The following is a 23,136-nucleotide window of genomic DNA, read 5'->3' as shown; positions in this document are numbered from 1 at the left end:
CTCAGATAGCCAGAAGATCTTTCCATCCACTCTTTTCCTCTGTCTCATCTTCTCACAGACTTTAGGACACTTAAGGACTGTCTGCTGTGTTCATGAAGGACACAGTGCTGAACAACATCATGATAAGAACTTGTTGCTCAGACAGGCTGGAGCTAATCACGTCATTAAAACTGGACAACATGCTGTTAACTGGACTCTGCTGACGTAATCATATTGATAAGTTCTGTACAATCACATGTCATTTGCAAAATGTATAACTGCTTGGATGAAGTATGAGGAATTCTCTCTGGCCCTCGACTGGCTTTAGTTTATTTCTTTCTTCTCTCTCTCTCTCTCTCTCTCTCTCTCTCTCTCTCTCTCTCTCTCTCTCTCTCTCTCTCGCGCGCGAATGTGTTGACCTATCGAGATTTTATTTGTTGATGTACTTTTACTCTTTTCTAATATATATCTATTAATTTTTGTTCCGCCATATGCAGAAGAAAGGCCAGTTCCTGCAAGTTACAGTAGATACAATAGAGTTAGATACTGCATTTGGGCTAGACCGTTTGTTTAATGAAGATAAAGAAAATTAGCAGTAAAAAGAAAATTTCATTATTGATTCAGAATCAAAGGGGGGAGTGTGATGGAAGGTGTTCATTGAAATGATTCATAATCAATGACGTGTGATGATTCATAAACAATGACGACTATTAATGATATTACTTTTTGTTCTATGTGATGATAATGTGTACTGAACTGAACATTTTACCCTCAGTGAGCATTTCTGAAATGCTGAGTGAGAGTTTTCTCTATCTGGCGCCAGCAGTATGTGTCTGTGTGTGTGTGTGTATTAAAGGAATGTACGTCACAGCTGTCGTGTCTACAAGCCCTGGCGCCAGGGCCATCTTCCTCTCCTGCTTGCAGTATTTTGAGGACCAGCCTGAGATGCTCACTAAGGGATTATGTCATATCACATGTCAGAAGAAGTTGACGTGTCACAATGGTGGCACTGTGCCCATAATTGGGAAAGCAAGATAATAAGGGTGGGGTATAAAGAGAGCTTGGCACGCTTGCAAGGCAGGAGTTCACTCTGTATTCATTACGTGTGGCTTCTCAATAAATCTTGTTACTCATTCTGATCAAGACTCAGAGACTCTGAATATTTCTTTCTTCCTGTCATTATTTTCCACCACAGAAGTACAGAACTACAGTAAGGGAAACATATCTATGCAAACACTTTTAATAACAATAACAATCTTCTGATCCAATCAGCTGTGTTCTGGTAAGCTGGTGCTTAGATGCCCTTTGTGCCCTCCATAAAGTGATAAAGTAAACCGTAATGATAGGAGCCAAATATGAGTCTTCTGGTTGGTCTGAGAGTGAAGGTTTATATTTTTAACTGGGGCAGCTTTAAGAGGCCTTTATTAGCAATTCAGAGTTTTTGTCTGACTGAAAGCAAAACATAGTATACAACATCAATAAAACATTACATAAAATGTTATACTTATAAAAGTTTATACAACACAAAAATATTGCTAGGGACAACTACATATCTACACAAATATCTCTAAAAACAAATAATGCTTGAAAGGTTTCATATTTTTTGCTTTTAAAGAGGGCTGTATTAGTTTAAAATAATGTTCCACTTCTTTTGCGTAAAATTTATTAAAATAATTATTGATAATTTGTATTTACATTATCAGTATGGAATTTAGCCTTAAATAGAGTCCTTTTTTGCATGTATGTGGGTATTTATCTCAGTAATTTTTCTAAATACCTTTTGTTTTTGTGCAAAGCTGTTGCCCAAACAGGTGAACGACAGTATTTGGATTCCATTCTGTACTATTTAAAAATAAATTAATAAAAAATCTGTTCATGCAATGCACAAAAATCATCTGGGGGTCAAATTAGCAAAAATATAGATATACCTATAAAAATATGAACCTACATTTATTCAATACATTTGTTTAGATGTATTGTTATTTTGTTGATTATATTGCATTAAGTATCAGTATACCATTGTTTTATACTATGAACGTTTTTGATTTAATGTTTTAGTATACTGGTTCATACTAGTAAAACTGCATTACAGAGATGTGTATGATGCTATTTTTTTTACAATTGAGTATTTGTGATTAAATAAAGGTAAAAGCTGTTTCAAATTAATTTGCAGTGCCATTATGGTTGATTTATCTTTTGTCTAGAACCTGCTTAGTGTTACACAGATAAAATCTGAGTTAATCTGATTTTAAATAACTCTGATTCAAATTATCCGTTCCACCTTAAATGGTGCAGCCATACCATTTGCATTTAAGGTGGAACGGACAATTCCAAAAGACTTCGTAAATGAGTTTGTAAACAGACTTACCTTATTTTCTAATTGCTCTTCCGGTATGTTTATATGTATTTTAGACTATTTCTATTATTAAAAAAAAGGTATTTTGGTTTATTTTTAATTATTTCTTGCTAGTTTGGTTAGCTAAGCTAACCTGCTGAACCTGTGTTGCTCTGATAGAAACGGGCTGCTGGCTAATGCTATCACTTTCGTTTCTTCAACAGGAGAAATTCTGTGCGGGTTTATTCGACGTTTTCTTTAATAAAGACAGTAAAAATGATACAAATCTGAGGTAATGTTTAAAGTTGTGGGTCTCCTGGTTAAATCTGAGCTGTTTCTCCACATTTAAACTGTAGTTAGTTGGGTTAACTCTCCTAACGTTACTGTCTGTTACTGCGAACCCTCAGCCCCCCCTCCTCTGCTGGAGTTCAGGATCAGAATCAATACTGTATTTAATCATCTGATAATCTGATTAATAAAGTGTGTTTCTTACCCGGACTGATGAGAGTCGGTGGTGTAGAGATCAGCTCAGCTTTCCGCTTCTGTCTGATCCTGTGTTTACAGCCCTGAGAAGAATAAATGAAACTGAAACTGATCTGAGCAGAGGAGGAGTGTCATGCAGATTTATGAATATTTGGTTTAATATCAATACAGTGTGTGTTTGTATCCACAAAGTAGTTGTTTAAATTTAATTTACCGTATAACATTATTTTTACAATAAAAAATACTCTAAATAAATAAGGGCTGCATGTTAATTATCAAAATATTTCAACTTTAGTGTCGACTAATTAGTCATTTTTAACAGCACTACACAAAGTGAAAGCTTTGCCAAACACAATATATTACAAATTTACCTAATAAATCCCATCACATTCACAAATACAGTGGTGTGAAAAGGTTTGGGTGCCCCTGATAATTCTCATGATTTTTTTTATAAATCATTGGTTGTTTGGATCAGCATTTTTTTAGTAGAATATGTCATATAGCAGACAAACACAGTGATATTTGAGAAGTGAAATTAATTTTATAGGATTTACAGAAAGTGGGCAATTCTTTTTTTACAGAATTAGGCAGGTGTGTAAATGTGGGCACCTCAACAGAAAAAAAATACATCAATATTAAATAGATCATCCTTTTGCGGCAATAACAGCCTCGAAACACTTCCTATAGCTTCCAATGAGAGTCTGGTTTGTAGTTGAAGCTATTTTGGACCATTCTTCTTTAAACTACCACTTTAAATCACACCACCGATTTTCAGGTCTGGGGACTGAGATGATCATTCCAGAACATTGTACTTGTTCCTCCGCATGAACGTCTTAGTAGATTTTGAGTCATGTTTAGAGTCGTTGTCTTGTTGAAGTATCCAGCCCCGGAGCATTTAAACTGATTTTTAAACGTTGTTCTCAAGAATCTGATAATATTGACTGAAATCTATGAAACCCTCAACTTAACAAGATTTCCAGTACCTGCACTGATCACACAGGCCCACAGCATGATAAACCACCACCAAATCTTACTGTGGGTAGCAAGTCTTGGAATGCTGTGTTCTTTTTCCGCCATTCATACTGCCCTCCAAATAACTCAATTTTAGTTTCATCAGTCCACAGAACCTTATTCCAAAATGAAGCTGGCTTGTCCAAATGTGCTTTAGCATACCTTAAGCAACTCTGTTTGTGGCGTGTGCGCAAAAATGACTTTTGTATTACTCTCCCATGCAGCCTGTCCTTGTATAAAGTGCGCTGAATAGTTGAATGGTGCACAGTGACTCCATCTGCAAGATGATGATGTAGGTGTTTGGAGCTGGTCTGTGGGTTCACTATAACTGTTTCCACCATCCTTCTCCTCCAACTTATATAATATTTTTCTTGACCTGCCACTTCAGGCCTTAACTAGAACTGTGCCTGTAGTCCTCTATTTCCTCACTATGTTCCTAACAGTGGAAACTAACAGCTGAAATCTCTGAGAGAGCTTTTTGTATCCTTCTCCTAAACCATGATGTTGAACAATCTTGGTTTTCAGGTAATTTGAGAGTTGTTTTAAGGCTCCCATGTTGCCACTGTTCAGAGAAGATGCAAAGAGAAAAACTTGCAATTGGCCACTTTAAACCCTTTCTCATAATTGGATTTACCTGTGTATGTAGTTTAAGGATCAATGAGCCTACCAAACGAAATTTTAGTTACAATAATTTGTGATAAATTTATTCAAATCAATAAAATGACAAGGGTGTCCAAATTTATATACCAGCCTAATTTTGTTTAAAGAGTTATTGCACACATTTTGTAAATCCTAAAAACTTCATTTACTTCTCAAATATCACTGTTTCATCTGCTATATGATATATTTAACTGAAATTGCTGATCAGAACAACGCTGATAAAGTTTTTTAAGCATTTATAGAGAAATTAAAGGACCGTTAAGGCTAAAATGTTCTGTAGTAATTTAACATGATCAGGATAGATCGTCAGATATTAATAGCTCAGATATTATGCTAAGTTTACTGGCAGCTCATGTCAGCAGAGCTTTAGACAATATTTTCTTAGTTGAATTGTGCAGTGCATCATGGAAATCTGTGTGGGATGTAGCCCTGAATCTGCTCACCGCCATTCCCCCAATCCCATTTCCCTACCCTGGTTGCCAGGTACAGACAACAACACACAAACAGATAGAGTGTATGGCAGAAATAATCGTCGACTAATGGACTAATCAGAACAAAAATTGACAGATTAGTAAACTACCAAAATAATCAAAAGAAGTTTAATAACACACTTCTAAACCTCATTTTATCAATTAAAGATCATTCTTCATTTAGCTATCTACATATAAATATCAAGCTACTTAAACAAGTCCAAGAATTCCCTGTCCACTCTTAGCATAACCCAACCCCTTTAAGAAAGTAATCAATGACATCATCAGTGACATTCAACCTTTTATACTGTTTTATTTTTTTTTCCAAGAGACTGAAGACACTTGCAATCAGGCAATTAGTCCAGCAATTAGCAAAATAAATATTAATCTCATTTTGTCGCCATACTTAGCTGAAGTAAAGTTAAACTATCCACTCTGTCATGGTAAATTATCATGGTAATTAAAATAATTGGTACCACTTTAAAATAAGTGTTTATAAAAAGTTAATAAAGGAGTTTATTCATTGGTTTTAATTAAGTTGTAAAAACGTTTAAAAACATTAATAAAACACTTACAACACAAATAAAAACAAAAGATAAAAAAATTACTTTTTTAACATATGCAATAGAATAAATTAATAAAGTTTATAACAGAAATGTTAAAGACGACTTATGGAAAAAAAAAAAGTAATATGAGCATTCGGAAAGACCTGAACTATTCATTACCCCTTTGTAAAGGAGCTTTATTTTCAATTGGTCCCAAATAATTTTATAATGACCCAAGGGGCTTAGCTTGGAATAGGAATAAGTGGGGGGCTATAAAAAATTTTTTTTTTCTTCTCACATTTCGGATTTTTAGGTTTTTAATAGCAGTAGTATTGAAGCGTGTTAGCCTGAATGCTAATTGTTTTCTGAGCTGAATTAATGTCTGATGTCCGATATCAGAATTATGTTACAGTGCTGGTTAGATATGGTTCTGCTGTTTGATATGATATGATATAATATGATATGATATGATATGATATGATATGATATGATATGTGTGTGATGACTTCACATTACTCTGTTCTTCATTTTTAAGGGTTAGAAAACTTTTTCAGCTTTTATCCCTTCATTTCGCGATTCCGTCTGTGTTTTCTGCCTCATGGGAAACACAGGACCCCCGAATGTGTCTCCTAGGAGAAAAAGTCCACATGATGGTCCACATTATGAAACATGACAAACATGAAAATAATTGTTTCTTTTATTTTGTATCATATAAAACAGGGAAATGACTGAAGCAAACTGCAGCGTCAGTGCAGGAACACACCATCAAATACTGAAATTCTCAAATGCATCTTCACATTTTGTAAGTGACAATCTTTATATACATCTGCCCAGATCTCTCAGAAGTCCTTATCGGACTGTTGTGCTGTAAATCAGAATTATTTTATGTTACATTTGAACTACAGTATTAATCAGTCCTGTACTGGTTTTGTACTCAATCTCTACCTCTCTCTCACTGACCGGTCTGTCCTGTTTCAGAACAGGTTCAAGATTTCCTCTTAAATATTTCCCTCCAGTCACATGATCTGGTACTTTCTGAGATGCTTTGTTTTTTTCTGTGTCAGGGGAGAGTAGAAGAGTAAAATTACTTCCTTGATATTTGATGCTTTTATTACAGTCATTTATTTCAAGAAGAAAAGTCCAAACATCATCATCAAACAACATGTGCAGTACTCTGTGTTAATCATATAATAATGGGAATAGGACATCACATTTATTTACCGTTGAATCGGTTTTAAACCCAATCCTGAAAGAACACCTGTATTTTAAAGTTTTAAAATCAGCTTTTATTGATTAAAATGTTAGGTGATTTATTTGTTTACTGGCAGAATTGGGCAGCATAGGACTCACTGCAGGTCATCAGACTTTCAAATATTATATTAAATCAAGGTTGTTGTGGGGTGGAGTGGGATGATTGTGGGGGGTTGGATGGCTGTGGGTGGATGAGACTTTAAAGGGTAAAATAATAATATTAATAAGATAATATTATTAAAGCATACTCTGAAATATTTTTCATTTATACTTTACTGATATTTTGAGTTTAGAAATAGCATATTTATCAAAAAGAAAAAAGTTATAAAATAAAATTATATAAAAACGGAAATAGATCAGACCACTAGATGGCAGAATTGGACAACACTGGATTCACTGAAGGTTATGCCATTACCCACCTGTAGATTTGACTGTCATTTAGTGACTAGCCTTTAAAGACGCCAACGTTACAGAATAGTCCGTTCCACCTTAAATGCTGCAGGGTTGCATGCTGGAATCTAATAAGGCGCCCTGCTGGCACTGCTATACTATTTAAGGTGGAACGGACAGTTACACTCAGAAGCTTCATTGTTACAGAGCAGCGTGGTGTAATAACGTCAGATAAATTCATAAATAAATGTTGTTTATTTAGAACTTCTTTTGTCATCGATTATACATCGGATTAAAGATTTCGTGATTACTTTAAGTATAAATGTGAAAAAAAATCTACATGAATGATTAATGAGATTAATAAAAATAACCCTGTACTGTAATTCATTTCCCCTAAAAAAAATAAATTTGCTAAACAAACTTCTGCAATAGTTTGTCCTTGTGCGAAATGTAAAAATAATAATGTATAAAATGGTAAATCAAAAGTAGGTCAGATATAGTGTTTTATTTCTGTACTTTCTGTACTTCTGCTGTATTTGACCACTAGATGGCACTGTGGGGCAATACGTACTTACTACAGGCCAAGCCAACACCCACCTGTGGATACAGTGTTCATTTTAAGAGCCAACAAATATATATCTAATAAACAAAATTTCACGAGAACCTGTCTAAAGGTACTTACTTTACTCAGTACTTTTTATTGTTCCGTTATTGAACAGTACATTATTATCAAATAAAACAATGACCCTTCATGGATCTGGATATTTAGATTTATTCATTCAGCACTATTGTCTGTTAGAAATTACGAGCATTGCCCATCAACTCATACTGGAATAGGGCAGTGTTCTAGGTGATCTGTACCCAAGTCTACCATAGGAAAGGCAGTGTTACACAGCACTAATCTTCATTATAAACACATTTATACAGTTCAGTAGGATTTGGTTGTGTTCCCTTTAAATATGTCTCTCAAAGAAACATGTCTCAGCACAAATTAAAATCTCTCTTTAAATAATCTTTTATGAGATTCTGATCTGGAGTCAGTAACCTGCTCTGTGTCTGATCACCCTTCCCTTGTAAAAAAGCGGTATATTTAAATATTATAATAGTGTACTCAAGAGTCAAGTCAAGTCAAGTCAAAAGACTTTTATTGTCATTACATCTGATTGCAGGTACACAGTGTAAGGAGCACAGGTACACAGAGTAACGAGTGCAGGCACACAGTGTATCGAAATTACACAGGGATAGAAACATTTTGGTCTCTGTGTGCTGAGTGTGTGTTAGAGCTTAGATCAGGCCCGAAAAACGAATACTATTTAAAATCATTTTTGGGCTGTTTAAATGAGCGAAATCCATTCAGATGATGTTATAATAAACACTGCAACACTGAAGAAGCATAGACCTATTATTTAAGAAAAATGTTTATTAAGATCTCCCTGTCTACTCTAATATAATTAACAATGTCTAAGAATATAAAACACTTTCTAAGCAAACATTTTTTTTTATTTTGAAAATAAATTGCAAAACACATAAAACAATAATAAGGCTATGCGTGGAGGAGCTTATATGTGCGCAATAGCATCTCCCATTAATGTGTAGAGGAGAGTAAAACATTTAGGAGCATTATCCCGTGTACTATACAGAAAAAAAGCACAATATATACAAAATACAATGGATTACACTTACACAATAAACATACATTATTGTGCACGGTTTTGAATTTGTTTTTTATATGATATATGATTAATTGTATTGCAGGATGTATTAATTATCAACATCATAATTTCCTTCCAATCAATCATATCCTTCAAACATTTCCCAATAGATTAATTTCCAGGATATAGCTTTTATAGTTTTAAAGAAAGCAAAACAATTCAATGACTTCTTGAATGCACCCTGACCACGCCCCCTTTTAATGACGCACATCTTCAGGCTCGCGCGAGATCTGAGGCGGTATATAAAGGCCGGGCGCCGGTTTGCCCTCTCGTTCGTCCTCAGTGCAGGATAACGGAGAAATAATCCAGATTTACCGCGTTTTAACAACATTTACCATCTAGCGACACCATTTTCACCCCGGACACTCGAGCTGGAAGAAGATTAGAAGGTTTTCTGCGAGGGAGAGACACTCAACGTGAGTAAATTTTGGGCTGTTATCCAATAGTTAGCATTTAAAGAGGCTACTGAAGGTAGCTTCTCAGTGGAATTATCCAGTCCACCTTAAATAGTTCAGTATCCGCTGCTATCTCCGTTCTGAAGCCTGAAGCTGCTGTACCTGCGGCTCGTTTTAAGGTGGAGCGGATAATTCCACGCATTAGCATCGTGTTACAAAATGATGTGGTGTTCTAATGTCAAATAAATCAATAACTGATTTAATTTATTCCAGAAATTGCTTTTATTATCATATGAAAAGCTCAAACTAAGTGTTTTATGGTCATTTCAGCTCTAAATATGAAAGTATATGTAAGTGAAGGACATTGTATTAATATTTAATCAGTGTGTACAGATCAGGGTTTTAAGTTAATATTATATAATCTAAAGCTATGGACTCAAATTACATATCTTGCGATTATACTATACTGATTATTTTGGCTCAGAAGAATAGCTGCATATAATATTTACAGAATTATGTTGTTTAAACTATTAAAATAAAAAAAAATATTTAAAGAGTAAAGTAATATTTCCTCTAGGTCATAACACATGATACAAAATGCAAAAATCTGGTTGTTTATATTTTTAACAACAAATATAACAAGTGAACTATAAGCCTATACAACATAATTACTACGAAACAGTGAACAGTCAGATACATTTATGCATGTAGAATTCTCTACAGATACATACATAAAACATTTATACACAATACAAATACATCAGCTAACCTTTACTTATAGAACAACATATAAAACAAAAGTTTTTTTTTAATAATTAACTCCTACAGAACTACACAGAGAGGATGTATTAGGTTTTTATTGTAGAAAGCAGTCTTGTATAATAATGTGCACAAATTCTTCTCTATATTCTCATATAAATCCATAGACACATAACAAACACTTTTTCAGAAAACCATGTATATATTAATGTATTATAATACATATTGTATACCCTGCAACACTGAAATATCAACAGGTAATAAGAGGTCAATAAACATGTTATTACTATATTATATTTGAGTAGTTTCTGTAGGTCATAGTAAATTGTGCTTCCACTTTGCATTTTTTTTCAGCTCTGATGCTGAACTGATATGGTAAATACATTAATATAAAACTGATTTAATCCCTATAGTGATCTGTGTGAGTGGTGTATGCTGGAGTGTAGACTGTAAGCTGGTGCTGTGCTTTTATGGGTCAGGCGAGTTTAATCAGATAACGGATGCCTGGTCTGATAATCTGATTGTCTGATAGTGTTGCGTGAGAAAGCAGAGCTGCAGGCTGTGTGCACTCAAACATATCTTGTCATGCTTATGACAACAATGTATGATCACTTAACTTCCCCAGCGATGACTATGATCATAACAAGTGACTGTAATATGTAATATGTTTCAAACATTAAATAAGATGTAGAATAACTTTATAAAATAGTTCGTTTAGGGCAATAATTGTGAATCTAAATTTTAAATGTTGAAATTTTTTTGTGTAACATGATGAGTGACCGTTGTTCTTTGTATTTTGTTGGAGTTTGATGAAGTGTGGACAAATACAAATGCTTCAAGATAACGTTAAATAGAATTTTCTTAATGTTTTTTGTTAAGTTGTTGTTTTGAAAACAGTGGTAGTTGTTTAAAATGTGACTGTTGTTGTTACAACTTAGTTAATACTGTTTTGTTCCCAAAGGGCGTTTACGCATCCAGAAGCTTTAAACACAATATGATAAGTACACACAGGAAAATAGAGAATAGAAATACAAAGTGTATAATATAGGTATTATACGTTATTATTATTATTATTGTTGTTGTTATTAAAGAATAACAGTATAAGCATAATATTGATATTCTATTACTCTTTCATTATGTATTGACTTGTAGTTTAAAATGAAATACAGCTCTATATTGTTTTAACCAGAGTAAAAGTGAGAAGAAAATAGAATAAAGCGTTTATTATAAAAGCCCTGTGCTGGACTGGGCTCCTGTTCCATCCATTTATGGGCATGTCTCCGGTGTGTGGTGGATTAGTGCCAGATGATTTCAGCGGTGGTGAGTCTGCGCAGTGTAGAGTTACAGTAAAGAGTCTGGCGATATTTCAGTATTTCGTCATTTGTACGTAATCCTGCTTCTTATTGTTTAGAGGTGTAAAACTTGCCCCAGGCCAATTCCTCACGCACAGAGTCACGGGACACCTCACAGAACCAGACCATTACGACTCCGCCCCATTACGACTCGAGGGTGTGGAGTTCAGCCTGGCTGACACCAGATTTTTCCATTAACCTACCAAAACATTCTAATGTAAATTCTACACAATCATGTTCTGCTCAGTCCTTAACCTTGAGCAGCATTCAACACCCTGTTCTGTTGGCTGTGACAAGAATGTATAGAGATGAGCTTTATTCTGATTGGCAGTCCTGTCTTATTCTGCCTCCTTTTAAACAACATTCTGAGATAAAACACTCTTTATAACTTCATTAAGGGGGCGGGGCTAAGCTGCTATAGACAGTTATATCTAAATTGTATATAGACTTCCTTAACCTTCCAAAACCTGTGAATGGGAAAACCGATTTATTTACTTACTTATTTATTTATCTTTAACAAAATGTGCACATCACTAGGGGTGGGTGAAAATATTATTGCGATATATCAGGGTATTTATACGATAATTGTGTTCTTGGATGATGTGCTCATGATGACAAACACTGAAAAATATTTATTTTAAGAACATAGTATTACAACCAAAGTACAGATAAATAGGTAAATATACATTTGTTATTTACTCTAAGTAAATAACATGGTATTAAAAGAGAGAAATTAATTACATGTAATAAATTGTTCATTAAAATAGTACAGTTTTTTTCATGATCTTACACCATTAAAATGTGTATTTAAATAGACAGAGGGCATGAATCGTTTTTGTATTTAAAAATGTCTGGGTCTGACAGTTTTTTTTTTTTTTTTTTATAAAGTAGAAACCAGTTCTAAACAGAAACTGGACCCGTGTCTGATTACAGGATTAGACGCTGATGATCAGATGATGCACAGCTCTGATTAGGCAACTTTGGGAAAACCAGCAAAGCTTCCTGTTATTATTTCTGAATATTATAGTAACAGTAGGACCAGCTAAATTCCAGCATTTATGGTATGGCTGAGCTTTAACAGTAAACTGAGCATCATAAAGTAAACATTTATTCACAAGAGTAGAGCTTAATGATTTGGCCCAAAAGTTATTATGATATAATTTCAGTATCCCTATGAACATTTATAAAATTCACTAAGAACGGATGTCTGTCTCCAAAAAAAAAAAAAAAAAAGATTTTACAAGTTGAAGTAATGCACCCAGTATTTATTCCGGCTGTGAATTGGCGAGAACTTGACCATGTGAAATGTATCACAATACAGGGGATACTATTCAGTACATCAAAATACACTGTGATACTGTAATCAAGGTGATGTATAGCGGTTATTTAATTTAATGAAAACAGTCATGTTTATAAAATCTAAGTAAATAAAAAGATTAATCTGATCAGAAGAGTGAAATATCTGTATTAACACAGTACAAAACTATCTAAGCTATCAGGTGGGTGGGTTTTAAACACACAAACACTGTTGGACACCAATCTTTACACATAAACTAATCTAAAGTAATTAAATCAATACTGTGTCTTATTTTAATCACCCCTAGTATTTATTTAATGTCAGTCTGTAATAATAATGGAAATATATGATTAAACATCATATTTCTGTTATTTAGGCATTTTATATCCAGATATACATATGATTATCATATCATAATATGTAGAAGAAAATAATGAATTAGTTGAGGAACAGAAAAATAAAATTATTGTGAAACAGAACTGTGGCTTAATTAACCAAAAGGACATGCATACATGTAAAAATAAAACAGATAAGATAATATTTTTAAAAATGTAAAGATTTTAACACGACTAAAAGTGTAAACCTATTCATTACAATGTTCAAGTGTAGACAACATTTAGTAAATAGCGTTACGCGTAACTCCATAGTCCGGTTTCTTCATGCGAGCTGTGAGGAAATTGAGGTCAGAATAGTCAGTTTGCAGTGAGGAAACCTTCCTGTGGATTCAAGACCACTTCCACTACTCCAGTTCTGTCTCAACTAAACAGAACCAGACCATCACAGCAGCTGGGAAAACTGGTTAGCATAACCTTGACTAGCACTGTCTGTATAACCACAATGCTCGGCTTGTAGCAGGAAAATAAATTCTGACTTATTTCTATCTTATTTTCTCATGTTTTTGTTGTATTTATTTCAATGTTAATATATTTTTCAATTGATTTGTAATTTGATTAATTTATTTCTCTTATTTCCTCAGGCTAGGACAATCTGTTATGGACGCTATAATCCGCTGCCCGTTCCTCTCCCGCGTCCCCCAGGCGTTCCTGCAGCAGGCCAGGAAGTCCTTGGTGAGCTACGCGGTGAAATGCCCCGTCATGATGGACCTCGCCTCAAGGCCTCTGGTGCGAGCTGTCTGCTCCTCCTCCACCAGCTTCCAAAAGTCTCAGGACACCGTCAGCAGCACCGAGGGTGAGCTGTTTTGTTTGCTTATTCAGTTTACAGTTAAACTGGTGTAAATTGAATCAGGGAACAGTTTCATTCTGTTTGAATACTGTTTTAAGGCTTTTTGGGAAATCCGGTATTGGAAGCAGATGTATAAGATTGATTTTGAACTATAAATGAATATTTATCAACAGGGAAAATGTAGCATCACAGTACTGAAAGGCAGCTTTCATAAACCATGAGGAGCAAGTGAAGTGATTTAGAAATAGTATAATTTCAGTATATTGTTTCTGCATTGTCACAAAGCAAGCCTGTAATGTCTGGTAAGGCAAATAAATCACATTTATTTTTGATAAATACTGATAAAGTTCATTTGTATTATTATTATTATAAAATCGCATAACATGAAGAAAATTCCAGTATTTTGCAATATATAAAATAAAATATAAAATAAATATATAAAAAAATACAGTTTGTACACAACGTGTCACTGTGCAATTTAACCAGCTGCTTTTACAGCCACTTTGGTATCTATTTTGAAACATCTAAGATTTCAGAAGTGTGTTAGAAGTGTGTTGTCTGTGCTTTTACAAGTATATTACAAATGCATACAAATACATATGTTGTAACATAGTGATACAAGTGATATTGCTTCATCTATTATACACTTTATATATATATATATATATATATATATATATATATATATATATATATATATATATATATATTTAATCGTCTGCTCTTTGAAGTGAAAGCACAGATGAAATATTTATATAAGCTCTCAGTTTCTATACAGAAGTGGTCAACTTTCTTTTCCACTTTCTTTAGAACCAAAAGAGGCACCAAAAATGCCATCCGCTCACCCAACGGTTCCAGCAGGTCAGACTTCCGCCTCCAAGTGCCCATTCCTGGCTGCTGAGATGGGCCCGAACAGCAGCGTGGTGAGGCAAGCCAGCCTGGAGCTGCAGGAGGACGTGTCCGAGGTCCGAACGGTCCGCAAAGGTTCGTAATGTGTGGAAAAAGCACAGTTAGTTCTTAATGTTTCTGCCTGTATGTGTAAATTTTAGTAGGAAAATTAAGAGAATTTTTTTTTATTATTATTTTTGGTTGTTTGTTTTGCAGATGTGCCTGCCTCTGAGCTTCAGCCCCTGGTGAATGATGCTAAGACTGGTGGGAACCTGATGAAGAAGCTCATGAAGCAGCGTCCCACGTCTGTCTCTCACCTGCTGCAGGAGAACATGCCCAAAAGTAAACAGACAACCTTTTGTACTGTATATTGTACATGTTAGGACTAGGGGTTCTATTCCCAACTTTTTGAAAATCTAATCAAATGTAGTTTATCAAACTGATTTATTCATCTTCAACTGCCTGAGTCTCTGATAACTGCTCCTGCCTTTTTCAGCCATCTCCAACTTCCGCTACGACCAGTTCTTCGAGAAGAAAATCGAGGCGAAAAAGAACGATCACACCTACCGCGTCTTCAAAACCGTGAACCGCCGTGCGACTGAGTTCCCAATGGCGGATGATTATTCGGAATCTCTGAGCAGCAGGAGAGACGTGTCTGTGTGGTGCAGCAACGATTACCTTGGCATGAGTCGCCATCCTCGTGTCGTCCAATCTGTGATGTGAGTGCTCTTCTTCTGCTGTTTGATTTATTTATTTTATTATTTTTTTATTTATTGTGTTAAAAATGTAAAAAAAAAAATTGATAATTTATTATATTAAAAGACTAAATCTGTCATTGTAGGGATACTTTACGAAGGCACGGCTCCGGCGCAGGGGGGACTCGAAATATATCGGGGACGAGTAAATTCCACGTGGCGCTGGAGCACGAGCTGGCGGATCTACACGGGAAGGACGCAGCTCTACTCTTCACTTCCTGCTTCGTGGCGAACGATTCTACGCTGTTTACACTGGCCAAGATGCTGCCAGGTAATGTACCTGATCTGCTTTGTGGATCTAGTCTCATGATACACAATTTGACTGTCAGAATATTTATACTTAAATCTTTAAATATCCTACGTTAAATTGAAAGACTGCAGTTCTGATCCTGTTCTGTTCTCTCTGCAGGATGTGAGATTTATTCGGACGCTGGTAATCACGCCTCAATGATCCAGGGCATCAAGAACAGCGGCGCCAAGAAGTTCATTTTCCGCCATAACGACGTCCAGCACCTGCGTGAGCTTCTGGAGAAGTCTGACCCGTCCACGCCGAAGATCGTGGCGTTTGAGACGGTGCACTCGATGGACGGTGAGTGATCCGCCAGGCTGGGTTTTAAATTAACTCTGGCTTCAGATTTTCTGAGTTAAGATGTTCCTCGGCCTCTTAATCACTTAAGTGCCCTTGCTGTAGGTGCCGTGTGCCCGCTGGAGGAGATGTGTGACGTGGCTCATGAGTTCGGGGCAATCACGTTCGTGGACGAGGTTCACGCTGTGGGACTGTACGGTGCAAGAGGAGGTGGAATCGGAGACCGGGACGGAGTCATGCACAAGATGGACATCATCTCTGGAACACTTGGTGAGTTCCCAGTGGCCTTTTTTTAGTGGTGTCTGAATATAATCAGACTGGGTATCTTGTGCTACCGCACGGGTTTACTGTTTATTAGAAAAAAAATCAGTAGTGCACAAAATTACTTGAGATCATCATACACTATACAACACTAACCTGCTGCTGAGCCAAACCAAACATAACCCAATATCGATATAAATACTGTACAAATGCCAAGAATCAATTATTCAGTCTTACCAACATGTAGCTATATAGGCACATATTTTAAAGCTCCACTTATACTTATACAATTCCATGTTCTAAAGTTCTAGTTAGGACAAACTAAAGCTAATCCAGCAAGCTACCCATCAAGCCATCTGCAACTTTCATCCACTCTTCATTTTCCTCCAAACCGTCTACACATTACTGTACTAAAAATTCTCTCTCTCCCACACACATAGCTGATGGCCTGTTTCCTCAGCTACACTTTATTTAGCTCCTATCCTCCATTAAACTTAATATTCTTTTTTTTAAAAGCATCAAAACTATTGAGATAATACAGTAAAATAATAACTATTATATCAATACACTGGTCAGCCATAATATTATAATCACCTTCTTGCTTCGTATTGTCAATATAAGTGATGTAATGTTACTATTATTAACAGCATTAATCCTAGATTTTTGTATTTATCATTTGATAATTTAAATAATCAAATTAGTGTTATTTTTTATTTTTTTATTTTTTTTCCAAGTACATAGAAATAATGTCAAAGAGTCTGTTATATATCAGGATTCATTATAGATTAATTAAGATATTTTACTTTAAAAGTAGAAAGTAGTCAACAAGGAAAAATAAGAGATGCATTGATAATATTTTTTATTATCGCATTGCAGAACTTCTAATCTAATCAACACCTTTCCACGGCCCCCTTGAGTGCTGCCCAGCTCAGCTGTCCCTTCATTATTAGTGTAAATAGGCCGTGAGGTTGTGGACATGACAGGGTGGTTCTGCTTTTGTCAGGGAGCCCTCGTGGGACACTCGAGGGACAGGAGTTGTTCACCTGTTGCCTGGAGACCTGCACTCGTTCTGCTCTCGTTAATCCCCCTCTTTCTCAAAGCTCCTCCGTCAAAGCTCTTTCTTCAAAGCTCTTGGCAAATACTCCAGACCATGGCGTCCCGGAGGGTCAGGTCCAGATGACCGAGGGCTTTCATGCTCATTGAATAGAGTCCTCACAGTCTCTCAGTCTCTTCTCTGGTCCGTCTCCGGCTCGAGGTTAAAGCCTGTGAAGGCTTCAGTTAAAGAAGAGCAGTGTGTTATTTACAGGAGCGTTTTGTTCTGATGACCCCGGACTTCGCCCACTAAAACGGCCCAGAAACGGCACAAAGAGCTGTAAAACGAGCTTCCTGGAAACCCAGCCTAACACAACACAAAGAGAACGCTCAGGTTTCTCATTCAGCAGTACAATACTACAAAAAAGCTCTTTAAACCATCACTGATTGTGGAAACTTCAAACTAGACCTCAAGCAACTTGGACTGTATGTCTCTCTTCCACTCTTCCTGCAGACTCTGGTCCCTTCATTTCCAATTGAAATGTTAAATTTATTGATGTTCAGTGATGGTTTGGAGAGTCATGTCATCTGCTGGTGTTGATCAACTGTGATATATTATCGAGTCCAAAGTCAGTGCAGTGTTTTCCCAGAAAATCTTGCAGCACTTCATGCTGAAAGCCTCTGCTGACCATTTTTATGGAGATGTGGATTTTCCAGCAGGAGTTGGCACACTGCCCAAACTGTCAAAAGTACCAGTTGATCTTATATAATATATTCTAATTTTCTGAGGCACTGTTTTTTCGGTTTTCATTGCCGTAAGCCATAATCATCAATAATAAAAGAAATAAATGCCTAAAACATCTATATAATATGAGTTTCACACTTTAAACTGAATTACTGAAATAAAGGAACTCTTGAATGATATCCTAACTCCTCGTCTTTTTTTGTTTCTATTAACAGGAAAGGCGTTTGGTTGTGTTGGAGGCTACATCGCCAGCACCAGCGCTCTGGTGGACACAGTTCGCTCGTACGCCGCCGGCTTCATATTCACTACGTCCCTCCCGCCCATGCTGCTGTCCGGCGCCCGCGAGTCCATCCAGGTCCTGAAGAGCGAGGAAGGCCGCATGCTCCGCCGCAAACACCAGCGCAACGTCAAGCTGCTGCGCCAGATGCTGATGGACTCCGGTCTCCCTGTCGTCCACTGCCCCAGTCACATCATTCCGGTCAGGGTAAGTACACTGTGTGCTGAACGGGTTTTTATTTGAGTTGGAACAGCCAGAACTGCTTTACAAGTTAAGTAAAAAGTGGGATCGATTGAAGATCTCATCAGTACTTGAACACTGACTTGACTGTACATTTCATTACAGAGAGTTTAAAAAGAAAAACTGTTTGATGATGTGCAGGAAAATTTGAACAAAAATAATACTATGCTTGAAACAGCCTTTCAATAGTAGAATCTGCCACTGCTGATGCATTTTTGTAAGACATGTATCGTGATGTAAATTTTTGCCATATCGTCCAGCCCATATCTCATGATGCTTCTGCATCAGCAGCCGGAGTCCGAGAGAGTACAGTTGGTCATGCTCTCTCTGGGTGGGTATGTAATTACCATTGACATGCTGTTAGCTGATCTTTATATGGGGATCTGGCGCTTTCTTCAAAGCGTGTTATGATGCTGCATTGATTGGCTGCAGTTGTAAAAGAGGCAGAGTCTGGCTTCACAAGTTTCGGAGGAGGCATGCGCTCGTCCTCACTGCCCTGGTGTCAGTAACATTGCAGTGATGGTGGGGGGAGTTCATATGAATGGGGATATTGTAGAGAAAATGGTTAAATAAAAAAAAAAATGTTTTCAAATCTAAAACAAAATAGTCATACAATTAGTACTGTGTTTTTTGCTTGTTCTTCCTCCAAGTGACGTTAATATCTTGAATATCAACTAAGAACTTATGTTAGCACTTTTCTACGGACGTGGAACCTGCATGGTTTTGGTTCGCAAACTAAATTGCAGTTAATTGCAGTGAAACTGTTAAACACGGGCTGGTTCGCTGAAAAGCACCACAGTTCTTATAAGCCTGAATGGAACTGTTTTAAGAACCAGAGTTCTCTAGGTAGTAAAGCGCTAAGTGTGACTGACCCTTGTTTTGTTATGTTTTGTGCTGCAGGTGTCGAATGCGGAAAAGAACACAGAGATCTGTGACATCATGATGAGCCGCCACAACATCTACGTCCAGGCCATCAACTACCCCACCGTGGCTCGCGGGGAGGAGCTCCTGCGCATCGCCCCGACGCCACACCACACCCCCCAGATGATGCAATATTTTGTTGGTAAGCTATTTTTTTTTATTATTAATTATTTTACAAAGCAAAAGATGGTGAAGAAGAACTGTTTGTTTTAGCAACATCCTAGCAACACCATAGCAACCACCACATATACCATAGCAACCACCTAGCAACACCTTAGCAACCACAATGGATACCATAGCAACACCTTACCAACCACCAAGCAACACCTTAGTAACGACTTAGGAACCACCATGGATACCTTAGCAACCACCCAGCAATGTCTTAGCAACACCATAGCAACCACCATGGATACATTAGAAACACCTTAGCAACCACTTAGCAACACCATAGCAACCACCACAGATACCATAGAAACCACCTAGCAACATCTTAGCAACCACTTAGCAACACCATGGATACCTTAGCAACCACCTAGCAACCACTTAGCAACATCATAGCAACCACCAAGCAACACTTTAGCAACCACTTAGAAACCACCATGGATATCTTAGCAACACCATAGCAACCACCCAGCAATCGCTCAGCAACACCTTAGCAACTACTTAGCAACACCATAGCAACCACCATATAAACCTTTGCCAAACCTATTATCCACCTAGCAATCGCTTAGCAACACCATAGCAACCAGCCATGAATCAGCACTGCAATCACACACTGTTTCTGCAGGAACTTGCAAACAATTTTTAAGTTATGTTACGATATCACACATTTGTCTGCTGTTCTCCTAAAATTGGTTCTCTACCTTGTCTTCGGTCTCTCAAACAATCCCGTCACAGACTTATTAAAGATAATTCACTGTCTTTCTTTCACAAACAAAAACTCCCTGAACTCCCATCCAAAGTTCTCAGATTTCTCCTCAAAGATATATTACTGATTACATGGCCCAAACAAGCAAAAAAGCAGAACTGTTGTGGTATAAACGAGCTGAATCACTCTGGTCTCACACACACAGTTCTGTGAAATTGGCCTCAGTTCACCTCGCTGGCAGTTCAGAACACTGATAAGCTCTTTAGCATGAAGCAGGGAAAGCCCTGAACTGTGGCTCCCAGCAGCACAGCACGAGATTAGAAAATGAGAGTCTGGACTAAAGCCAGGTGTGATCAAGAAGAAACCTCTTAATACCGGGCAAAGCCACCACCTACCTGCTGCCAACTGCACAATATGTTCCCTGTTGAGCAACCTGGGTTAAATGACACCAGCAGTTCTAAAACGAATAATGAAAGAAATAATGAACTCATACAGAACTAAAGGATTTATACTGAAAGTAAAATATAACTGCAATACATGTGGAAGTCCTCTATTTAGAAATTTACTTGATTTAAAAGTACTCAAGCATTTGGAAAGTAGAGCCATAATCAAGCCAAGTCATGGTATTTTTAATGTCCTATTATCATTTTATAACAAGACTGATTAATCAGTTCACAAATGCATAAATACACAAAAGCTTAAACTTAAAGCTCTACTTAAAGGAGAAATCCGGTGTGAAATAGACTTTGGGTGTAGTGAAACACGATAACGAGAATGAACTCTTGTCAAATAGCTCACCTCAATTTGGCTTCAGCATTTCAAAATACAACACTTTTAGCCGATGCTCTGAACAGGCTTACAATGCTAGCAATAGGAGCATAGACTTGCTCAAGCAAATGAATTGCTCTTTTTACACTATTAACCCCGATCCTACCTATTTTAATAAACCATCTATGCATTTTTAAAGTTGTAAGTGTCTCTTTTTAAATGTCAGGGCCTCAAAATTATTCTACAAATGAAGTGTGGAGCTACTTTGACCTTCTTAGTAGTGTATAACAGTGGTTTCTTTGCATGGGCAATGCTATGCCCCTATCACTAGCCTTGTAAGCCTGTTGCAAACATCAGCTAAAAGCTCTATATTTCGGAATGCTGGGGGTGAATGGAGGTGGGCTATTAGACAAAAGCTTGTACTCATTAGCATGTTTCACTGCAATCCAAGTTTATTTCACACCAGATTCCTTCTGTAAGTACAGACACCAATTACATTTACTTCTGTACCATCCACATCTGCTTCATCCATTTTAATAATTTGGTTTAGCATTACTCCACTTCAAAAAAAACATTGTAATAAATCTCGCCCCTCTTTTGTTTTTCCTCAGATAAGCTACTGCAGACCTGGAAGGAGGTGGGTCTTCCGCTGAAGCCGCACTCCTCGGCGGAGTGCAATTTCTGCCAGCAGCCGCTGCACTTCGAGCTGATGAGCGAGCGCGAGAAATCCTACTTCAGCGGCCTCAGCCATCCCATATCAGCCTGCGGCTAACCACGCCCCTTCACCCCGCACACATTCCAACAAGCTGTCTGAGATCATGTTGGTCTTTTATAAGTGTAACTTATTCAGATTCATATTCCATGTATCAGATTCTATATGAAATAAATTGTGCAAATTTAACGTTTCTTCTGTTTCACTGCATTTTATTTGATTTTAAATAAATTGAGGAAACCTATATAAAGTGTGTGTGAATGGAGGGGGGGGGGTGCAAAATCGGAGTACAGTTACTGTTTATATGTTAGTAAGAATGCTATCCCTTTTAAGCTTATTAACTGCAAGCGTATGAGCATTTTCAGGGTCTAGAACAGGGGTGTCCAAACTTTTCTTGTTGGGGGCCAGAAGCAGAAATATATGTGCAGTCACGGGCCACAGACTGTCATAAAACAAATAATGAAATATACCACCTTATAATAATACATTTTCTTGATTTAATATCATTTACACACCATTTACTTGAGTTAATATCTTTAGCTATCTTTGACCGTGTTGTGTAAACTAAGATTTTTCTTAATATTATTATACTCCATTATTACGGCAACTGATTCCTGACTAATTAAACATGAACTCTTCCCTCTGAACTCAGTTAAAAAAAGTAATTTTCCATTTCTTTGGAGCTGCCATGTACCCGCAAAAGCTCAGAAAGATTAATGTAGGAGGAAGGAAAAGAGATGGAGTATTTTAGATTGGATTTATGTGATCGTGACACCTAGCGTTCAAACTTTGAATCTCACAATATAAAAACCTGCTTAATAGCGTGCCAACTTTAATTTTATTTCCAAAATACCTCGCAAACCATTCCAAAAAAGGAAACTGGCCTCAAGTGGCCGCGGGTCGTAGGCGCACTTAGAATTCTTAATTTTTTCCAAAAATCGTCAGTGCGCTTTATAATCCGGTGAGCCTTATGTTTGAATTTTACCCATATACTGTGTATAGCTGGACGGAGCATCGTCTCTCAAAAGTAAAGCCTCCACAGGTCGAGCGCCCCCTGCTGTTTGGTTGCAGAAAGCTGTGTAACTCCACCCATCCCCATAGGTTTCAATGGCAAAACAAACAACTTTCAATCACGCTTTTTTTTTTTCGAATATACTGTAATTCTACCTCCATTATTTAAATGCAGCAGCTAGTGTAACCTCTGCTTATATTGTCAAATTTTTATATCCCCAAAGAATTCGTTTTTTAAAACGTTATTCAGG

The 23,136-nt window shown here is 36.8% G+C and overlaps 2 protein-coding genes across 5 annotated transcripts in view; one reads left to right on the top strand and one right to left on the bottom strand.

Moving 5' to 3' along the window:
• The window catches only part of LOC103038662 (E3 ubiquitin-protein ligase DTX3L-like), a 45,995-nt gene extending 43,099 nt beyond the window's left edge, over positions 1-2,896 (bottom strand). Inside the window, exon 1 of one of the 4 annotated variants that reach the window (XM_049471988.1) lies at positions 2,808-2,896. The gene's annotated coding sequence lies outside the window, so the exon portion shown is untranslated. Of the gene's footprint in view, positions 1-2,347; positions 2,720-2,807 lie in introns of those variants that run through there. The other 3 variants (XM_049471990.1, XM_049471991.1, XM_049471989.1) reach the window with 3 other exon arrangements.
• Positions 2,897-9,091: 6,195 nt separating this feature from the next.
• On the top strand, positions 9,092-22,068 carry alas1 (aminolevulinate, delta-, synthase 1). Its single transcript, XM_049471992.1, has 11 exons — positions 9,092-9,252; positions 13,616-13,827; positions 14,632-14,805; positions 14,926-15,051; positions 15,206-15,428; positions 15,551-15,735; positions 15,874-16,053; positions 16,156-16,320; positions 18,304-18,572; positions 19,506-19,668; positions 21,774-22,068. Exons 2-11 carry the CDS (start codon positions 13,632-13,634, stop codon positions 21,932-21,934), a joined length of 1,842 nt encoding a protein of 613 aa, XP_049327949.1. The 5' UTR covers positions 9,092-9,252; positions 13,616-13,631; the 3' UTR covers positions 21,935-22,068.
• Positions 22,069-23,136: the final 1,068 nt, after the last annotated feature.

Source organism: Astyanax mexicanus, chromosome 24 (assembly GCF_023375975.1).
Source record: "Astyanax mexicanus isolate ESR-SI-001 chromosome 24, AstMex3_surface, whole genome shotgun sequence".
NCBI classification, from domain to species: domain Eukaryota; kingdom Metazoa; phylum Chordata; class Actinopteri; order Characiformes; family Acestrorhamphidae; genus Astyanax; species Astyanax mexicanus.
Note: the sequence above shows the minus strand (reverse complement) of the source record. Positions and strands in the feature narration are given on the sequence as shown.